Raw genomic sequence first — 18465 nt, forward strand, 5'->3', positions numbered from 1 at the left:
AGGCCATGGTGCGGAGCGAGGGGGAATGGGACGCCGTCTCCTCCTCGAAGCAGTCATGCTAGCTAAGGAGGAGGCGGAGCGCGTGAGGGAACGATCCTCCTCACACCCCAGCCGCAGCAGAAGACTCTCCGGGTGTCGGGAATCGCGTGACGAACTCCGGCCACCGTAAGTGCAGGACTGCGGACGGCGAGCAAGGGTAGCTCGCCGCCCGACCAGATCCAGACCCGTGCGTACGGCGCGTCGCGTTCCGCGCGCGCCTCAAAGAGCCAGACCACCACAGATGGGGCCCAGTAGGACTGATGCCTGATCCGGAGCTGCGGACAACGTAAAAGGTTACCGGGGCTCCGGCTCAAAGCAGGAGAAGGAACGGGGTGGTTTTTAGTCAGTAAGAGTCTGACACTCCCTCCCGCCTCACCCAAGGCAGGAGAAGTGATTGGATGATTTTCCCCGCTCAAAAAAAAAAAAAATGGATACTCACCAAATCGTCCAAATATCATTTGATGATTATTAGACAGGGAAAATAGAGAGAAATTAAAGCATCAATATTAAATATTTTTATTTACATTAAAGATAAGTATTTAGTAATTAGGTTAATAAAATCTTGGTTAGTTGTAAAAATATTGTAAACTAAAGAGGACGAACTTGCATTGTAGATGTATCTATATAAAATATTCATAATTTGTAACGTATATCAAAGGCACCCAAAAGACATACCTGATAATCAATAAATTTATTCATTTAAATGTACACATTATTTATTAAAAATGTCAAAGAAACATGAATGATTTAAAAATAGAGCTAGTGTTTGCTTTAGATTAATGGGCATTATGTGTCTATTTATCAAATAGTAATCCCACATTTACACTCGCGTACGAGTCGCGAGACGAGACACTCGCGGTTCGTCTCGCGCCTTGCTGCGCTCGCGACAGGGTCGTTTTTTACGCACGAGTCAAAGGGGCTCGCGGCCGACGCGGGCGTCGAGTTTATATTCGCGCTCTCGCTTCATTCGAGTTTTCGCCTAAACGGTTTGGTCTGAAGAAGATACGTTTAGGTATTTGGGGTTATATAAAAAAGAACCGATAATCCTAAGCATAAACACTTCGACGTCCTCTACTCTGGCTAGTTCAAAGACAACTGAAGTCACCACTAGAATGTGAATAGACAGCTCATTTACAAAATCACTCAAGGCGGGGCATGTGACGAGGTACGGGACGAGAGTGTAAATGTAGTATAAGACAAATATGAGTGACTGACTGTACCTAAATAAAAACATCAATCGTCACCAAAATTATCGTAACAACTAGATTTACAGTAAAATGCATTTAAAAGCAATCGTGATGTAGGTACACAATAAATAATTCACATTATTATTATATACACTTAATTTATACAAATAACTCTTGAATCTAAAACATTGTAAATATATTATCTGTTGATGTACCGCTTATCTAATAATATTTCTTTGCTCAGAGAAACATGACATCTAATATACACATACTCTTTAAAACATGACTTAACCACTAAACAAGTACTTAGTTTGTTAAGGTTTTTGTCAAGAAAATATTATAAATAGAAAAGTTAGCACCAGTGTTTCGAAACAGTGTTGAGGCGGCGTCGTATTTCAATGTATTATATGCAGTCAGAAATCTAAAAGATAACAACTGTAAAAATATGCGTCGCTGACCTCAACTAACTAGAAGAAAAAAAGAGGTAGGAAATAAATAAAGCAAAGACAGAATGAATTCAAATAAAATCCTATATTGAGCATTGTTACCGAATAAGTTATTAAAGAGCAAAGAATAGAAGAGATGCGGTAATACGGGGCACAGGGTGAGTGACCTAGAAATATTATAACAAGAAGTCATCACTATTCGCATAATTAACTAAACTAATAAACACATCTCACATGTAGAATGGATCTACAATAGTGCAGCAAGCAATTTAGCTCTTATCGTAACTATTTTAAAATATTCATATAATCCATTTCATAATAATATACATTTCCCAATTTATTATTGTATTGTATTCGAATAAAACACAACTTTAAGAAAAATACATTTAAGCTTATTTAAAATATTAATTCAAAATAGATTTTATAATTATCAACTGTTTGATTAACTTTAATTACACATCATTGTTGAATGACCAGTAGCAATAAATTGACCAAAATATCAACTTTACATTAATGTTGTATGCAATAAATTATTCTGATATAACTTCATTTTAAATAACATCAGGCTGTAAATCCTTTTAGCAAAAGAAATAAAGGAAGTTACAAAAATATTGTACAAAATGAATTATTAATTATTATGAAGAATACTTCAGTTTGATACGAGTGTCACTTATACTCTAAATATAAACTACACATTACAACAACAACAAAACTAAAACAATACAATAGCTTGTCTAAATATTTATCTACTTGTTATTCTTGATTCCGTTTTTGAGTTTTTTGTATTCATTAAACAAGTCTTGAACATCTTTCAAAGATCGCTCGATTTGCTTCACGAAGTTCGATGAGCTCTGTAAAAAAATATTAAGCATTAATCAGCATGGATATTCACTAAATACATATCTGATAATTATCATTCTATTACAAAAGATAATTAAAGAGTTTTACAAAGGTAAAAAATAAGTAATAAGTTTCGGAGTCTACTCAATGCAAACAAACAACAATATACTTTTTGTTTATAAATCTTATTATAGATTTCTCACCGTGATTGGGCAGCTCTTCTTGCTTGAAACATGGAAGAAAAGCAGGTCTTCTCCGACAATGATGTAGGAGACTCCATAGCCGTCATCTGCTACAGGACCAAAACCACCACCAGCGCTCACACACTTCGGGTGTTTCTTTAAATCCAACATTGATGTTTGACCTGGTAATAAAAGCAAGTATTTAATATTGTTATTTTGGACTAAAAGCAGCTCTCTGAACTTAAACTATGATTCTGAAAATTATCTGTTTTACAACATTAATCAATGCTTTCTTTTTGTAATTGATGAAAATATTATACTAATAGAAATAACGAGAATATACAGACCGTGAGGCGTTTGACTAGTGGACAGTCGCCACGGTTCATTGAAGACCTCTTGCAGGAAGGGTGACTCAAGTTCGAGATATTTCGAGACGACATAGAGACAGAAGAGATGACGGTCGATGCCTCTGCCCGCCATGGCGTCTTGGTAGCCCAGTTGATGGCGGTGGCTAGCCTTAACGAACAGATCCATTCGCTCTTGAATCTGAAACCAGCAAATAGTAATGTTTGTTAAATGTTTACCGTTGACTGATCTTGTATTATGTAATACAAGATCAGTCAACAGCAAACATGTATGCATATGTATGCATACAACCTATAATAAAAATGACTTGGAAATATCAACATACCGTGGCATTAGGGTTCTCCATAGACTTGACCCATTCAGAGCTTTCGATGGTACAGGAGCGCACGGTTTCTGTGCGGCCCTCACGGAACAAGCGAGTCATGGATGCTTCGTATGTCAAGCAGAACCGGCCAGCGTCGCGGTAGTACGACAGCTGAAGGATTAACTGGATGAAAGCGTCCGGAGACACACGGCAGCTCTTCATGAAACCTGATGATAGTAAGAATAACTTATGTTGCTCACTTTCTTATCTATAGTCAGGTAACTGAATAATAACTTGAAGTAAACAATACAAACCTTTTCCATATTTAGTGTACATCAATATTCTTAAGTCAACATCGTTCAATAGTTTCTGAGCTACGTTGTAGGAAATGTCAATGCTCTTGAGCAGGTCTTCATTGCCAAGGTCCCATTGTAAACGGATTGGAGCCGGTGGAGGAGAGTCGACCGTTCCCAGCGTGTTGCCGTCAGGTCCGTACCTAGAACAATATCATGTGTTACAATTTTAAGATTACATTACATTTATTGTGTCAAATGTATGGAATACAAGATATCCTTACCCAACTTCTAATTCACACCAAATCACGTATTCCCATAAGTGGCCCATAACAGGTGCGTCTGCCCTGTAATATCATATTTGTGTTAGATAATAGTAATATTAAAAAATCAATAAAATATGTATTTCAATTAACAGGGTTCGTACCATGTGTGTTCGGAGTTAAATCCAACCTGTAAAATTATAAAACATTGGTTAGTCGTTAGTGCATAATAATAAACTAGTTACTGTACAAGTACAACGAAATGGTAAATATATCATGAGTACCTATACCGAATTATTTTGTCTAAGTAACGTACCTTACAGTACACGCATAATATATTAATTATATAGGGAAACTAGCTGACCCGGAAACGTTGTTTTGCCTTATAAATTATATCTAGAAAATAGATAGTAGCCGATTCTCAGACCTACTGAATACGCATATAAAATTTGGTAAAAATCGGTAAAGCCGTTTCGGACGAGTACGGTAACTAACATTGTGATATGGAAATTTTATATATTAGATTATAGTAGGTAAAGTATAAGTACTTTCGTTAGCATAATTGCGTATAGCACGTTCAATAGCAATTGCCATGACGTTTGTTGCGCGATATAGAACTGTATACTAATTGCTATTTAACGCTGTACATAGTAACACACTACGTAGAGGAAACACAAGTGTACAGAATCTGCTATCGGTATTCATCGAAGCCAAAAAAATACTTACGAAACCGTTTTTACTGAAGCATAAGTTGAATGACTTGTCGAACCATCGGTCGTGGCCCTTTCCGTGTAGCAGTACTCGGCCGAACTCGTCCAGTTTCGAGGGATCTTTTTCATCATAACCGTACTCAAGGTCATCTGAAATAAGACAAAGTTTTATACTGAGGTATCAAAATACGAAAGCTTTAAATTGCTTGGGATATTCAGAATTGTAATGAAAAAGAAATTAGCAGAGCTTACCTAGTCTACGTATGATATGAAATTATGTATTGTTAAGTAAGACAAAGTAAGGTAAATTGTTCTATAGGACCAGGATTAACACTTGAAAATGTTGCAACCATAAACCTTCCTAATTTAGAAGAACTATAACATCCTGTTAATATTCGCAATTTGTCCCAATGCCAGTATCTTGGAAACAGTTGTAAGTATAGCAAGATAATGGCGATATGACGTCACTCGTCTGTCTACTCTATTTTCCTCGATTTATCTGGGTTGTAATGTCTAGTACAAAATTAATGTAATCATTGGTGATACCGCGCTTGTCTCGTGATCAATACTATTGTAATGATAAACTTCTAGTTCTAGTAATTAGAACTAGACGACAAAGACAAAATCAAGTCCAGCAGTCAGGGTTTGTTGTTTAGGAGTAGAATAAGAGTAAATATACAATTATACATACATACCTCACGCCTGATGTCTCCCATGGGAGTAGGCAAACACAATGGAACGCCAATTGCTAACATATTATTTCGTTTCATTCACATTCATCAGTCTTTTCTTGCATATACATATTAATGCATATTATTAGTTAATGATAAATAAACAACATGTAACACTTGGTTTATTGGCGAGTGGTTAGATTCCTAGTTCGGTAAAAGACTTATTGTTTTCTTAAATACTTAGCAATAGCACACAGTTCAGAATTGTGCCCTGTTTATGGCAATAGCCTCACCTTATATCGTACTACTGAAAAGTGGGTATTAGTATTGAGAAATGAACATCTCTGTGTACCTCTTTGGGGATTCAAAAGTGTGACTTACTGTACTCTTACCAGTGGATGTTCCCAGTGTTACAAAATAGCTTATGTGCTATTCCAGACCAAAATCTACCCTGTTCCAAATTTCAGCCGTTTCGAAGTTATTGTGTAAGGGGCATTTACACAAACTCTTAATCTTTTGCTTTTATTTATTTATAATAACAGGTCAAGGTAATTACGACCATTTTAATCACCATATTGGGTTTGGTGTCTAACTAGTAAATAGTGCACCTAAATAATTTATACTTCTACAATTTTATTATATTATTATGTACAGAAGATTGTTGACCGAGTATTGTAGTAGGAACAGATTGCCAGCCCATACGCAATAGAAGCAGATACGTCACATAGGTTTATCATTTTTATTTAGCACTAGCGGCTCGCCCCGGTTTCGTACAATCTGGTATACCAGATCCATTATAAATTATAAGGTAAACTAAAACTTTCCTCAAGAATCACACTATCTCCTAATATTATTATTATTTGGAATATATAGTTTTTGATAACATTATTTTATTCATTTGTGCACCAGGATCAGGAATAATAAAACTTTGGATTTTTTTTTATTTAAACTTTGGATTTTAATGAGTATCCAGATAATTTTTTCAAATTGGTCTATAGTTTCAGATTCAGAGTATGTTCGATGCAAAAAACATACAAAAAAATAAAATTAAAATGTCCTTTTAGTATAGATACTGGTTGTACGCCATATACAAACGTCCGGGGGCTCCCTCGTGTAACAAATATACGGTACGTTTATAAGCTACGATAATGACGGGATGAGCTGACGGCGAATGAAATTACTCTAGCGTAGCATTGAATACTATTATGGAACTAGAAACAAGGTCGACTAACATATGTGCCGTTATACGATACTAAACTGAGGGCTCCTGCGGTGTCACTCGCGGCTCGGCTCTTATTAGAGTTGGTTTTATATCCATCCTCGGTAAATGGGTACAATAAGATTTTTTTAAATTGGAACCAGCACTTCTGGAGATCAGCGCATTCAGTCAAACAAACAAATCTTATAAAAAATTGGTGGCAAACCGATTAATAGTGACATTTCTTTTTTTAAACGTCATAATTATATTCATCTTGTTATAGATACTTGTAAGTTTAAGATAATATTTGACTTTTTACATTTCGGAGGTTACTGATTAAGCTGTTTTAAAAACACTGCAAAGTACTTTGGACTTTGTTCCTCGTAGATGTATTGGTGTGACTGTTCCTACTACTGACGGCCATGAATAAATAAAGGGCGCGATTGTTTTTAAAACACTGTGAGATTTTTTTTTCTACTCACTTTTGACTCGCAGTAAGCGAATTGACTACCGACACATATTATAAAAGGGAAAACGAATTCATGGTTTTAAAATGCCCATAAACAAATGGGTGTTTTAAATTAACATTAGGTACTTTATCAAAATCAAAACGCTAGTGAACTTTGCTGAATAAAATTTTTACTACAAAGTATACAAAACGATAAAATATTGAGGTCAATGAGATCCCCAATCTCCACTGAAGGTCATTCTCTTATCATAGTAGGTATGGATTCACGGAACTGATTTAAAGTTCCGGGTTAAAATTAAAGTAGTAACTTTAATTTTCTTTCAATAATAATTAATACATTTTAAAGTTTACAAGACTGCTCTAAATATTATTGGAGCGTTTTTTGTATACAATGTAGGTGCAAGGTGCAAAATCAGGCCATTCTGCTTCAATTAGGCTGGGCCACATTGAGCATACGTGTGACACATATTCATTATCAGTGTTCAATCGATTACAGGCTACTTTACGCTTTATATCCAGGTGAACCAAATGAAAAATGTGTACACAACAAAAATTCGAGCAAAATACCCATAATGACGTAATTAAGCGAAATTACAATTTCGGAACTCAATATTGATATCCCAACATAATATGGTAGACAAAAATCACAAACAATGGTCATGGTTAATTTATCAATACCTCGTCGTGATCAGTCAGTTCTAACTTTCCAATTCATACTCATACAACAAGCAACTAACACGTGTTATGAGACACTTCAAACGTTTATAAATAAAGTCGATCGCTTTCTGAGGGATCCAAGACTCCTATCGATTTGAATAGTGACATCAGCTTACCTAAGCATACGTTGAAGGCGGCTCGCTCGATGCAGTGCAAGGAGGTGCGGTTATGTCCTCTGTTGAACATAGTCTGCCTGATGTGTGCCCAGTGCGAGCGCTCGCCTGCCGTCAGCGCCGCCACCCGCTCCTCTCCCACGACAGGTTCCGATTTGTCATCCAAGATTTGTTGTATTTGTCTAAACAAAACATTACCCAATTTTTAGTACTAAGTAGAGCGAGTCGTACAGCATGGACCGCGGATGCAATGTCCTCGCCGTAACTAATTAAACAATGTACCCAGATGAAGCAATTACCTATTTAAATACAACCAAACTGACAATACGATGGACGATGACAAAAAAACACTTTTTATGTATCATTTAATGTTGAAATCCTATCACTGTGTATAAACCCTAATAACTTTACATATAATGCAAATAGGTTAGAAAACGGCAGCATTGAACGACGACCTCAATTAGTTTGATTGGTAAGCAGTTGGATGCTTGACACTACTTACAAAACGTAGTCCACTGATGAAGCGGATTATTACTGCACAAAGTGCGCGTTACAATTGCGTAAGATCTGATCCTTAATTAAAATGCTTCTTAACCGAACCGTCATATATGCTAGCATTGACTCTAAGAAAAATAATAAGAAGCATTGTTTTGTTGAAAAGTTTGTAAAATATTAGCATACCTTCAACATGTCTAGCTAGAAGTAAAAGTGCTTAGTTTCATAATTATAATTATCTATATATTCCTTATCCAAAAATGCAACAGAGTTGTAAAATGTATTAAACACTTTATCATACAAACTCATAAGATATAACATAATTACTTACTAATTACTATCTGCAACCGACTACAACGAATATACCTATTATTATTAGGGGACAGAGGGGCAAACGGTGACAAGTAGATATACATTTTGTTGTATAAATTAAACTAGCGACCCGCCCCAGCTTCGCATGGGTGCAATGGTGATATATTATACCTGTATTATACATAAAAACCTTCCTCATGAGTTACTCTATCTATTAAAAAAACCGCATCAAAATCCGTTGCGTAGTTTTAAAGATTTAAGCGTTCATAGGGACATACAACATGACAGAAAAAGCGACTTTGTTTTATACTATGTAGTGATTGCTGCAATCACTACATAGTAGTGATTGCTGCCCAACAACTGATCATATTAGAAAAAAAACTTTTAGCGGTAGAATTTGTTTCTTACAGGGAACAACAGAATATTTTTTATCCCAATATTTCAACCCAAATGGGAAAGAAATTCTAGATTCTGGCTATGCCGTGTCGAAAAAGCTAGTACTTATTGTATAAACTTACATTTGAATTTCAGCTGGTTTCAACAGACGTCCTCTTGAATACACGAGCACTTTGTAGTATCTCCCTTTATGGTAAACGGTGATGTGGGTCGAATCCTGATAATGCACGATCTTGTCGCGTTCAATCCCAGGGACACGGACTGTATTGAATAACCGTTCGTATTGCCACGAGCATAGAGGCACCATGTTCTGTAGCATAATCTGTATGGACATTTACAAATGTATTAATACATAGAAAACAAAACAGACAATTTCTATTTATAAACAAACGTGTCCTCGGTCCTCGCTTGCACCATTCATTAATTTATTCTTACATGCGGTCGATTTTATTGATTATTTTTGAATTAACAGAAATCTCTGCGTTGTCTATCTATCTACATATGAATTTATGCAAACGAATAGGAACCTCAAGACATAAGAAAGTTCAAGAAAAAATTAAGCATTAAAAGTCTGATTTATATAGTTTGACAAAACATAATAATTTAGGTATAAAAATGGTTTTGGCTATTGGTAACTATTCTTTAGTGTAACAAAATATTAGCATGTTGTATTACAGACATGACTAATATTTTGTGATCCACCTACTTATTGTTAAGTAGTATTGATAAGTGGCATAGCATCGTTGTATTAGGGACTGTTATCAGATAATATCGGTAACTGCGATGCACCAAAAAATCGAATCATCATTATCATAGCACGCTCGGATTGCCTTACAATTTGATAGCATGTACCTAATTTATCAAAACGCAAGTCAACAAGTTAGCAGAATAATGTTGTATTCAAATTCAGGCCTAATTCCCTAAAGGCCGACAAAGCATTTGTACTCCTCAGGTGTTGCAGGTGTCCATGGGCGACGAAGATGGTTTACCATCAGGTGATCCGTCCACTCGTTTGCTGTAAAAATGTTACGCACCGGCTCAAGTTCCTGTCTATCGATGAGTCTCCTGAACTTGAGGCACAAATGGATGATGACACCAGCCCTTGCAGCTTGAATGTTAGTCGGTCTTAATAAAATGGCGTCAGTTCCGTAGAAGTTTGAGTTGACCATGAGAGGCGAGCGACCGCGCAGGTATACGTACTCCTCCCACCAATCGGAGACGTAGTTGCTGGACCACCTAAAGTAAAAGGTTATAATAAATTTTACAAATGGACATTCTATAATGCACCGCTGAAATGTGCAGTGTCCGAGTGCTCTAAGATGTCAACCACTTTAAACTTAAACAGTTTAAACTTTATTTCATACTAGCTTCTGCTAGCGGCTTCACCCGCTTTCCCGTAGGATAAAACGTTTCTATCAGCCAAGGCAGTTCATACCCTACCCGTATACCAAATTTCATCAAAATCCATTCAGTACTTTCAGCGTCATTGACGGTCAAACATCCAAACAAATAAACTGTCACATTTATAATATAATTGTGATTGACATTATCAAGTGTAGTGACGGCATAATGTATGTATACAATAATTACCATGACTTTAGCACCAAATATCTTTGTAGTTTTACAGCAATAGTTTCTTCAAATTCCTTAGATAATCTTTCTACTCTCTTATAGTTCTCATCGTCCAATAGGGGACGAACGCTAATCAGGTACTGGAACAATAAAGGTACATGTCACATTTTGATAGCGTCAATTAACTCGTATAAAACATCTATTATACTAAGAGTGTATTGTATAACTATTATGAGAACTAGTAATCATATAAAACAGTAGGTGGTATAAGGCCTCGGCCTCGAATTTTGCGGGCAGCGGGGCGGCGGCGGCGGCGGCGCGGCAGCGGCAGGATCTTTTGCGTATAATCAAATGGACCGGTTTTCGAAAACAGCGGCGCGGGAGCGGCGCGGGAGCGGGCAACGAGCGGTGCACTCCAGTCAAGCGGTGACCGCCCGCGTTGCGCGTCTGCATTGTAGTATAGTGTTGTGTACCTACATTTTTTTTGTGACGTATCAAAATGTCCTCGGACGTGCAAGAGCAAATGATTTCGGCAATCTTTGAGAGGACACCCATACGGAACAGCAAAGATGTGAACCATAAAAATAGAAGAAAAATTAACCAATTATGGGAAGAAATAAAAAACGAACTGAATATTGAAGACTAAAGCAAAAACTGAAATCACTCTTGATAGTTTCAAGAATATAGTCAAAAGTTTCTACACTCATTCTAGTGTAGTCGTAGAATTTGTCGGGATTTTGTCTCTGTTCTTCATAATTTCGATAAAACTCGCCATTTATTTTCCTTGCCCTATAGTAGGTCTTCTTCTTTAGCCCACAGTAAATCGAGCGTTAGGAATAAATTTGAATCAAAAAGATTTCGTTCGCTAATAAAAACAAATATCTCGACAACACAACCACGAACACAACACTACACCGCTGTAGTGCCGCGCGATCTGCCCGCTAGTTTCGAGAACGGGTCCGCCGCCGCCGCCCCGCTCCCGCGCCGCCGCCGCCGCCGCCCCGCTGCCCGCAAAATTCGAGGCCGAGGCCTAAGAACTCACACGGTCACATCGTGTTTAGACGTATTTTTTGTATAAAATACGCACACAACGGCGTTGTTCTCCATTAAACACATAAAAGCGTAAGTATTCAGCAAAAGTAACAATAATTTAGTTTTGTGTAACAACAGGTTTTAAGTAGTAAGAAGTCTAGAGTAAGTACCTATATTGTGTAGGTACGTTCGTTAGACTTTTTGCAATGTTTTATCATTTGACTGGCACAGATATGTGTAATAGATAAGATCTGATTTGATATTTGTGTACAAATAAGTTAGGTACGCAAATAGGACTGTCTAGAATGAACAATTACCCGTTTCATAGTATCTTTAACAGCAGGTAGCGGTAGTCTTGGTAACGATCCTTGAAAGCTATACAATTTGGGTTTGTTCCACCCGGATAATACTTTAACCACACTAATCCACAGCATCGTTTTCACCGAAATCTTCGATCCTGGGGCGCGAGATTCATACATCCAACCCTAAAAAGTAAAATCGTTAGATACATGGAAATGCAAAACAGGTTCGAATTTCATTATAAAATGTTTGATTAAGATAAATTTTACCTTGTACATTAATAGCAGTTTGAGAAGGTATCTCATGAGAAATATCACACTAAGCCACATGGAAAGAGCTGCCAATAAACAAGCGATGACCTGCCACATCGTGGAGTTGCTGTACAAAACATAATAATAAAGTTACTCTAGCGTTACACATAAATATAATGCAAAAATAATAATATACGTCTAGATACTAGATACGTTAATGTTCAACGCATTGTCCTTGACTCTACTGGTAATGACTTTTGATCTATGCCAATTTGAGATCAGCGATTAGTTGTTAGGTAAATGTTTAGTTATGTAGTTTCTAAGATCTTATCCTCTAAGAAAAAAAGTTATTTGTAAATTGTAGTTTAACATCGCAAATGTTAGCTGTAAATGTAATACTTATTGCAACAATACAGTACAGTCAATATAATGGTATGTTTTTACGAAAAAGTGAATGTATCTAAAGCATTATACTAATTAACTAATTTCAAGCACTTAAATGGTTTTTATTCTTAAGACATAAATATTTGAAATCGATATGCAGCACTACTTGTTGTTGACTTATAATAATTGTGATTGGAAAAGCGAATATTTTATGGGCTATTAAAATGCTAATGATTATTTCAATGATTCAAGGAGAAGCAATGGTTTTTTTTTAATACCTACTATGGTGGATAGAGACGGACTCAGTGACATTTATTTATTTGCACAATGCACATTAATATGTGTAATTCTGTGTACATATAGAAGTATTCAGTACATACTACTACAACTATATACTTGATAAAACACTTGTAAGATTGTTATTTAATTAGCCCTTGATGTTTTTATAATTTTAACCAACAATGAGTAATAAAGCACATAAAAAGAGGTTGGAAGTCTTATGAACATGACTTATTCAATTAAAACTTGTCTAATTTGATCATATTACACTTATCTAATGATCTATAAAATAGGCGTAATAAAAAGAGGTCAATATTTTCATGACGTCATCATGTTACAGTGGGTGCGTTCACACTACCCTCGGTCTAAGAGATAAAACGGTCTTAATATATTAATAATTATCTCATATCTTCATTAAAAGATTGATGAAAACGGATACGATTATTGTGTTGTCAAGATAATCGACAGACGGCGTCCGAATTATGGATTAAATCGTATTACATTGATAAGAACCCACGGCAATGCCCTGAAATGCCTAATTGTTTCTAAAATAGCCTTATGTAAATTGATTCTGCTTCATTTTCTTAGGTTTGTTTTGATAGGGAGAAAATTTTATGGCTTTCTTTAGGGTTATTTTTTTACTAGACATGTTATCATTAAGGCAAAAAAAATACGTAATCGTTTGCTTTGAATATCTTTCGAAACTATTAGACTGATTTCAAAAAATCTTTCAACTTTGGAAAGTATACGTTTTAAGGAGTAACATAGGCAAATGTAAATACATAAGAGAACAATTAATTTTATAATTCTATTGTACTTACCCAGGTAAAACAGATAACGCTTTTTGTACTAATCCAAATGGTACACTAAATCCCGCGAAATGCGCAGCCGCAAGTAGTGTCCACAACACATAGAGGGACTGTAGATGTCCCGGGTAAACGCCATTGTGTACACTATTCTGAGGAACATAACGCTCATATTAGATTACAGTCAGACGGTAAAAACTGTTAGATAATTTATGAACATAAAAAATATTTATCTTTAGTATTATTTAAAAATGCTGGTCTAAAACTGTTTTTATAAAATGTTTAAGTAGATAGGGTATTTTTTAATATAAATTGCATTCAATACATTGTATCAGAAAAAAACAATCGGTAATAGGTCCTAATAAGGAGCTCAATTTTAATTAATTATAATTATCTACGCCTAGTGAGTAACATTGTGATTACTTAGCATAGTTAGCATTAATTTGCAATCACTGAAATTGAACTTTACAAATGCCCCCTTGCACATGACCATTTTACTGAATACTAAGTAGTTACAATACAGAATGATTAGATTTAGCCAGCTTTGTTGACTTGTTGAGTAAAGAGGAAAATGACAATGCAAATTGACATAATTATTATATCCATTCTGGATATATAAGTCCAAAGTCCAACGCAGAATAACAGGGAAAAGTTAACAGAAAACTGCTGATATCAAATCGAAGCCTGTTTAGGGAGCAGAGTCAATTTCAAATTGGATATCAGTTGATACTGTTGTTTAGAAAAAGTATTAATGCTATCTTTCTTCGAAATACTGCATGTAGCTGCCACAAGTATGCTGATATTAACATTGGGTAGATTACATGACCTCTGATAGACCTTATAAAAGTCTAGGTGCACCTAGATAGATACTTAGTTGCATAATAGTGTAGGTACTTACTCTGAAGCGAGCTAGACGTTTCTTCCAAGATCGTATACCCGATTCCCAGACCAGATAAAGTACTTCGCGATCAAAATTTACATCCCACCCGTCATGAGTGATCGCGAACGAAAACGCAACGGCTGAGTGCGCTTCAGCCATCTTGTTTTAGTGGTCTAAAACAAACAAATATATCCATTTTAATAATCAAAATTAAAATTTTATAGAGCTGCTTATTTATATATACATTAACATATATAAAAGAACCACAAGCATTAGCTGCATAAAATTTGCAAAAGCCCAAATTATTTGCTACCCACATTTTGTTTATCAAAATTACATATCTTAATTTTAATTTATAAATTACATAATATTATTAAGTCAAAACCAGGAAAAGAGTCATCTAAAAGTATTTATACACCATTTATTTAATATTGTTTGCTGTGCCATATATTTAATTATAGCTTGTAAAATAACTAAAAGCTATAATTATGTGAATAGGACTGTAGTGAAACTATATATTCTAATAAATAGTAATAATTCCACAATAGTTTGTAGGTGATAATGTTTAGTGATAAGGTAGGAAGCAATACAACAGAGTTCAATACCGATCCCATAACATGGGACTTATAACTAGTAAAAAGTTGTTGGTATAATGTTTCTCTACTGTGCATCTACCGCTAAATAATAATAGTATATTTTTAGCTCAGCCTAATAGACACAATATGCTCTTAAATAGAAAGTGAAACCACTCAGCAGAATTAGTTTTTTAAATCATTTATCATATGATGTAATATTTTATTCTACAATGTTTATTTCGATCTGTGATGTCGCAAAGCTAAATTCATTGTTCATTCTAAGAAATATTTTTTGAAAGAGAGAAAGACACTAATACATGGGACTTATAACAGCACTGGTGAGAAGGAGATTTACATGGAAACTCAATTTCTTCTCACTTTAAAGTTATGAAATTAAACAATGTCATGTCATTACTATGGTATGGTAATATTATTAAATAACATCATAGAATAAATAGCATCATATTTATACATGTATGGTTGTTTGGTATTAGAACTTCTATATATTTTTCATCCTTTAAACTTAAAGATAGGTAGTAAACAATGAATGCTATCTGTACATACAAATTAAAGCTTTTAGGATATCAAAGATAAACTATACTAAGCTTGTGAGCTTATTAATTTATATGTTTAAATTCTGTATTATGTGAATTGGAGTAAAGGAATTTAGGATAAATAATGAAGTAGTTGTAGCTAACTATTATATGTATATAGTGGCCTTGAGCTCAACAAAGTACTATACAATCAGATTGATTGAGATGTTTTATCACAAAAAGTTTTTGTGTTCTTGTTGTTAACAATCTAAGTAGTTATCTTACTAACACAAGGTATTTTTTTCTCAAACATAGGCCTCTAATTGCAATCCGATTCTGTGAGTGTAAGAATTCATCTCCTTTTAGAGCAAGGACTGATTAACTGTTCATTATCCATAAACAAGGGAATCTGTGAGGAGTTTTAAGCATTCATTTTCATATAACTATATGATATTTAAAAACTTAAACTGAAAGTCAGAAAGGAAAGTCCTTTAGCAATGTGAAAGTGACCAATGTTATGTAAACTAGTTATTACTTATTTATTTGAGTAGTACTTTTTTTAGAGGGTAACCTGACATTTAAAAGGTTTTAATTATTATTTTCAGACAGATATCACCCATGGGAAGTTGTTTAATAATAGCAGTCTATTCACATGAGCCAAAAATTAAGATGTCGGAAAATAATAATAAGGATTAAAATAATTATAAAGCTACCTAGTTTGTACACAAGAGAAATCTGTGCACACATTCGCATGGCATAGGATATAAATACGCGTTCGCTTCGCTACACGCACACACGCTTAGCAGGTGTCAAAGTCTAATTTGAGGAACGCGACGGTTTTACGTAAATTCGCAACAATCGCAACACGACGATAATCCTCATCTCTTTTAATTATTAAATCCGAACATCTTATAGAGCTACCAATGTATTTGGTGCTGAATTAAGAATAAGATACGCAATACTCAAGTCACATGCTGACCACGTATAGGAATTTAACTTCGAAAAAATATGTCCAGCGACGTAAACGTTATTTTCGTTTTCCAAAATTCTTTAATGAAATTAACTAAAAATCCCGTTGTTACTTACTTATAAAGGTTTAGTTCATTAAAAAATATAAAAAATAATATATTTCTTACCTTGTAACTAAGAACAATTTATTTACGAGCACCAATATGTAGAACGCAGACAGGTACTGCTGGTACAGTAAAATAACCGTACCTTGCTAGTTACTTTATTTACACACCACCTTTCAGCATTTTGCTGTTTTTATATTGTTATAAAAATAAATTAGATAAGTATTTTCAAAAATTATCAATATATAGCGTTGATCTTAAAATATTTACATCCGCAATAAATAATAGAAACTTCAAAATCAGACAATACGTGCCCTGTAACCAAAGAGTAAGCGTAGAACTGCAAGCAAGCAAGCAAGAGGTCGACACGTACGTAAGATTAATCTAGGGATGTGAGCAGAAAATATCGATATTATTAAAAAAAGTAATGAATTAATTTGAGTAAATTATTTTAATTGTTTTGTTAAAATCAACAACTCATATTTCTTAATATTTTAATGGGTACCTATATGAAAACATAAACATATGGGCAATCTGCCAGCGCCGTGTCTGTGTAAAGCAAGACAGATATGAAGATTGCATGCGGATGTATCTAACATCATTAAGCCTGCTAGGTCCAGGTTAATGTACTACTTACCCTTTTCAGCCATACTTCTTGATTATTAATCGACTTCCCAAAAACGGTATGTTTTTGTAGCTTTTTGAAAATCAAGCAGCGAGTACAGCAAATATTTTCCAAATTTAAGCTAATAAATTAATCTAAACTTCTAAACTAACATTATAAAAAGTAGATATTTTTGTAATTGTTTGTAAATTCGTAATGTTTTCACACAAGAGGTAATGTATCGATTTAAAAATTCTTTTTCACGATAAAGTCGCATCCTGACTATATACAATGCGACATAGGTTATTCTAAACTGATGAAGTCGTGGGCAGAAGCTGGCTTTGCCTATTCGGTATAATACGATATGTAAAGGAAGTAATGTAAAATTGATTCGGTTGCAACCGTTTATGGAAAAGGTATCTCTCTTGGTACTTGGCATGTGATATGAAAAGATGAATAGGTCAGTACATCATCATCAGCAGCCCGTGTTCCTCTACTGCTGGACATAAACCTCTTCAACACGCCGCAGAGCGTTGCGGTTATCGGTAGTCCACATAGCTGGAAGACACCCTATACTGTTTTTGCATACACGCGGTCTTCACTTAAGAACACTAGTTTTATTCATGACATTTTATTCATCAAGATTGTTTTGTTATGTATAATGCAATGTCACATGCACATTACGGCACATAATGGCCACTATACAGTATACCTACACCCACTTTTCATTTGTGTTATAAGTCCCATGTAATACGGGTGAGCTTGGGCACAATTTCAGACTCCTTGCCATTACTGAGAAATTTTTTTAAAACCGAAAAATGCCCAGTGATTATTTGCCCGACACAGGAATCGAACCCGAGACCTCTTGTCCGGTAGTCGCATTTGCAACCACTCGACAAACGAGGCAGTCTAATTACAATATATTACGTATAAAAAAATACAAATGTTCTCGGGATCCATATCGATATTCTTCTTACATCAAGTGCAGCGCCGCACTAAAGTGTTACATTGAAAATAAACTTCTTTTTTTAATAGCAAGAAAAATTAAGTCTGGCAATTCTAATTTACTGTCAATAATGTAGGGTAGCCCAGTAAAACTTAAAATTAATAAATTGAAATTAAAGTATGACATTTCGCGTATCGTAAAAATATGTTTTCCTGTGGAAATATAAATA

The 18465-nt window shown here is 35.0% G+C and overlaps 1 protein-coding gene across 1 annotated transcript; it reads right to left on the reverse strand.

Moving 5' to 3' along the window:
- Nucleotides 1-539: 539 nt before the first annotated feature.
- LOC118261919 (carnitine O-palmitoyltransferase 1, liver isoform) lies at nucleotides 540-17036 on the reverse strand. The gene is made up of 17 exons (XM_035572963.2): nucleotides 16750-17036; nucleotides 14524-14678; nucleotides 13641-13777; nucleotides 12175-12283; nucleotides 11923-12090; nucleotides 10592-10713; nucleotides 10036-10237; nucleotides 9124-9323; nucleotides 7802-7980; nucleotides 4647-4780; nucleotides 4085-4110; nucleotides 3942-4004; nucleotides 3679-3860; nucleotides 3386-3591; nucleotides 3042-3240; nucleotides 2716-2876; nucleotides 540-2523 (listed from the first exon to the last, which is right to left on the reverse strand). Exons 2-17 carry the CDS (start codon nucleotides 14662-14664, stop codon nucleotides 2419-2421), a joined length of 2334 nt encoding a protein of 777 aa, XP_035428856.1. The 5' UTR covers nucleotides 14665-14678; nucleotides 16750-17036; the 3' UTR covers nucleotides 540-2418.
- Between the last annotated feature and the right edge of the window lie 1429 nt (nucleotides 17037-18465).

The sequence above is a fragment of the Spodoptera frugiperda genome, chromosome 25, assembly GCF_023101765.2.
Source record: "Spodoptera frugiperda isolate SF20-4 chromosome 25, AGI-APGP_CSIRO_Sfru_2.0, whole genome shotgun sequence".
Taxonomy (NCBI): Eukaryota; Metazoa; Arthropoda; class Insecta; order Lepidoptera; family Noctuidae; genus Spodoptera; species Spodoptera frugiperda.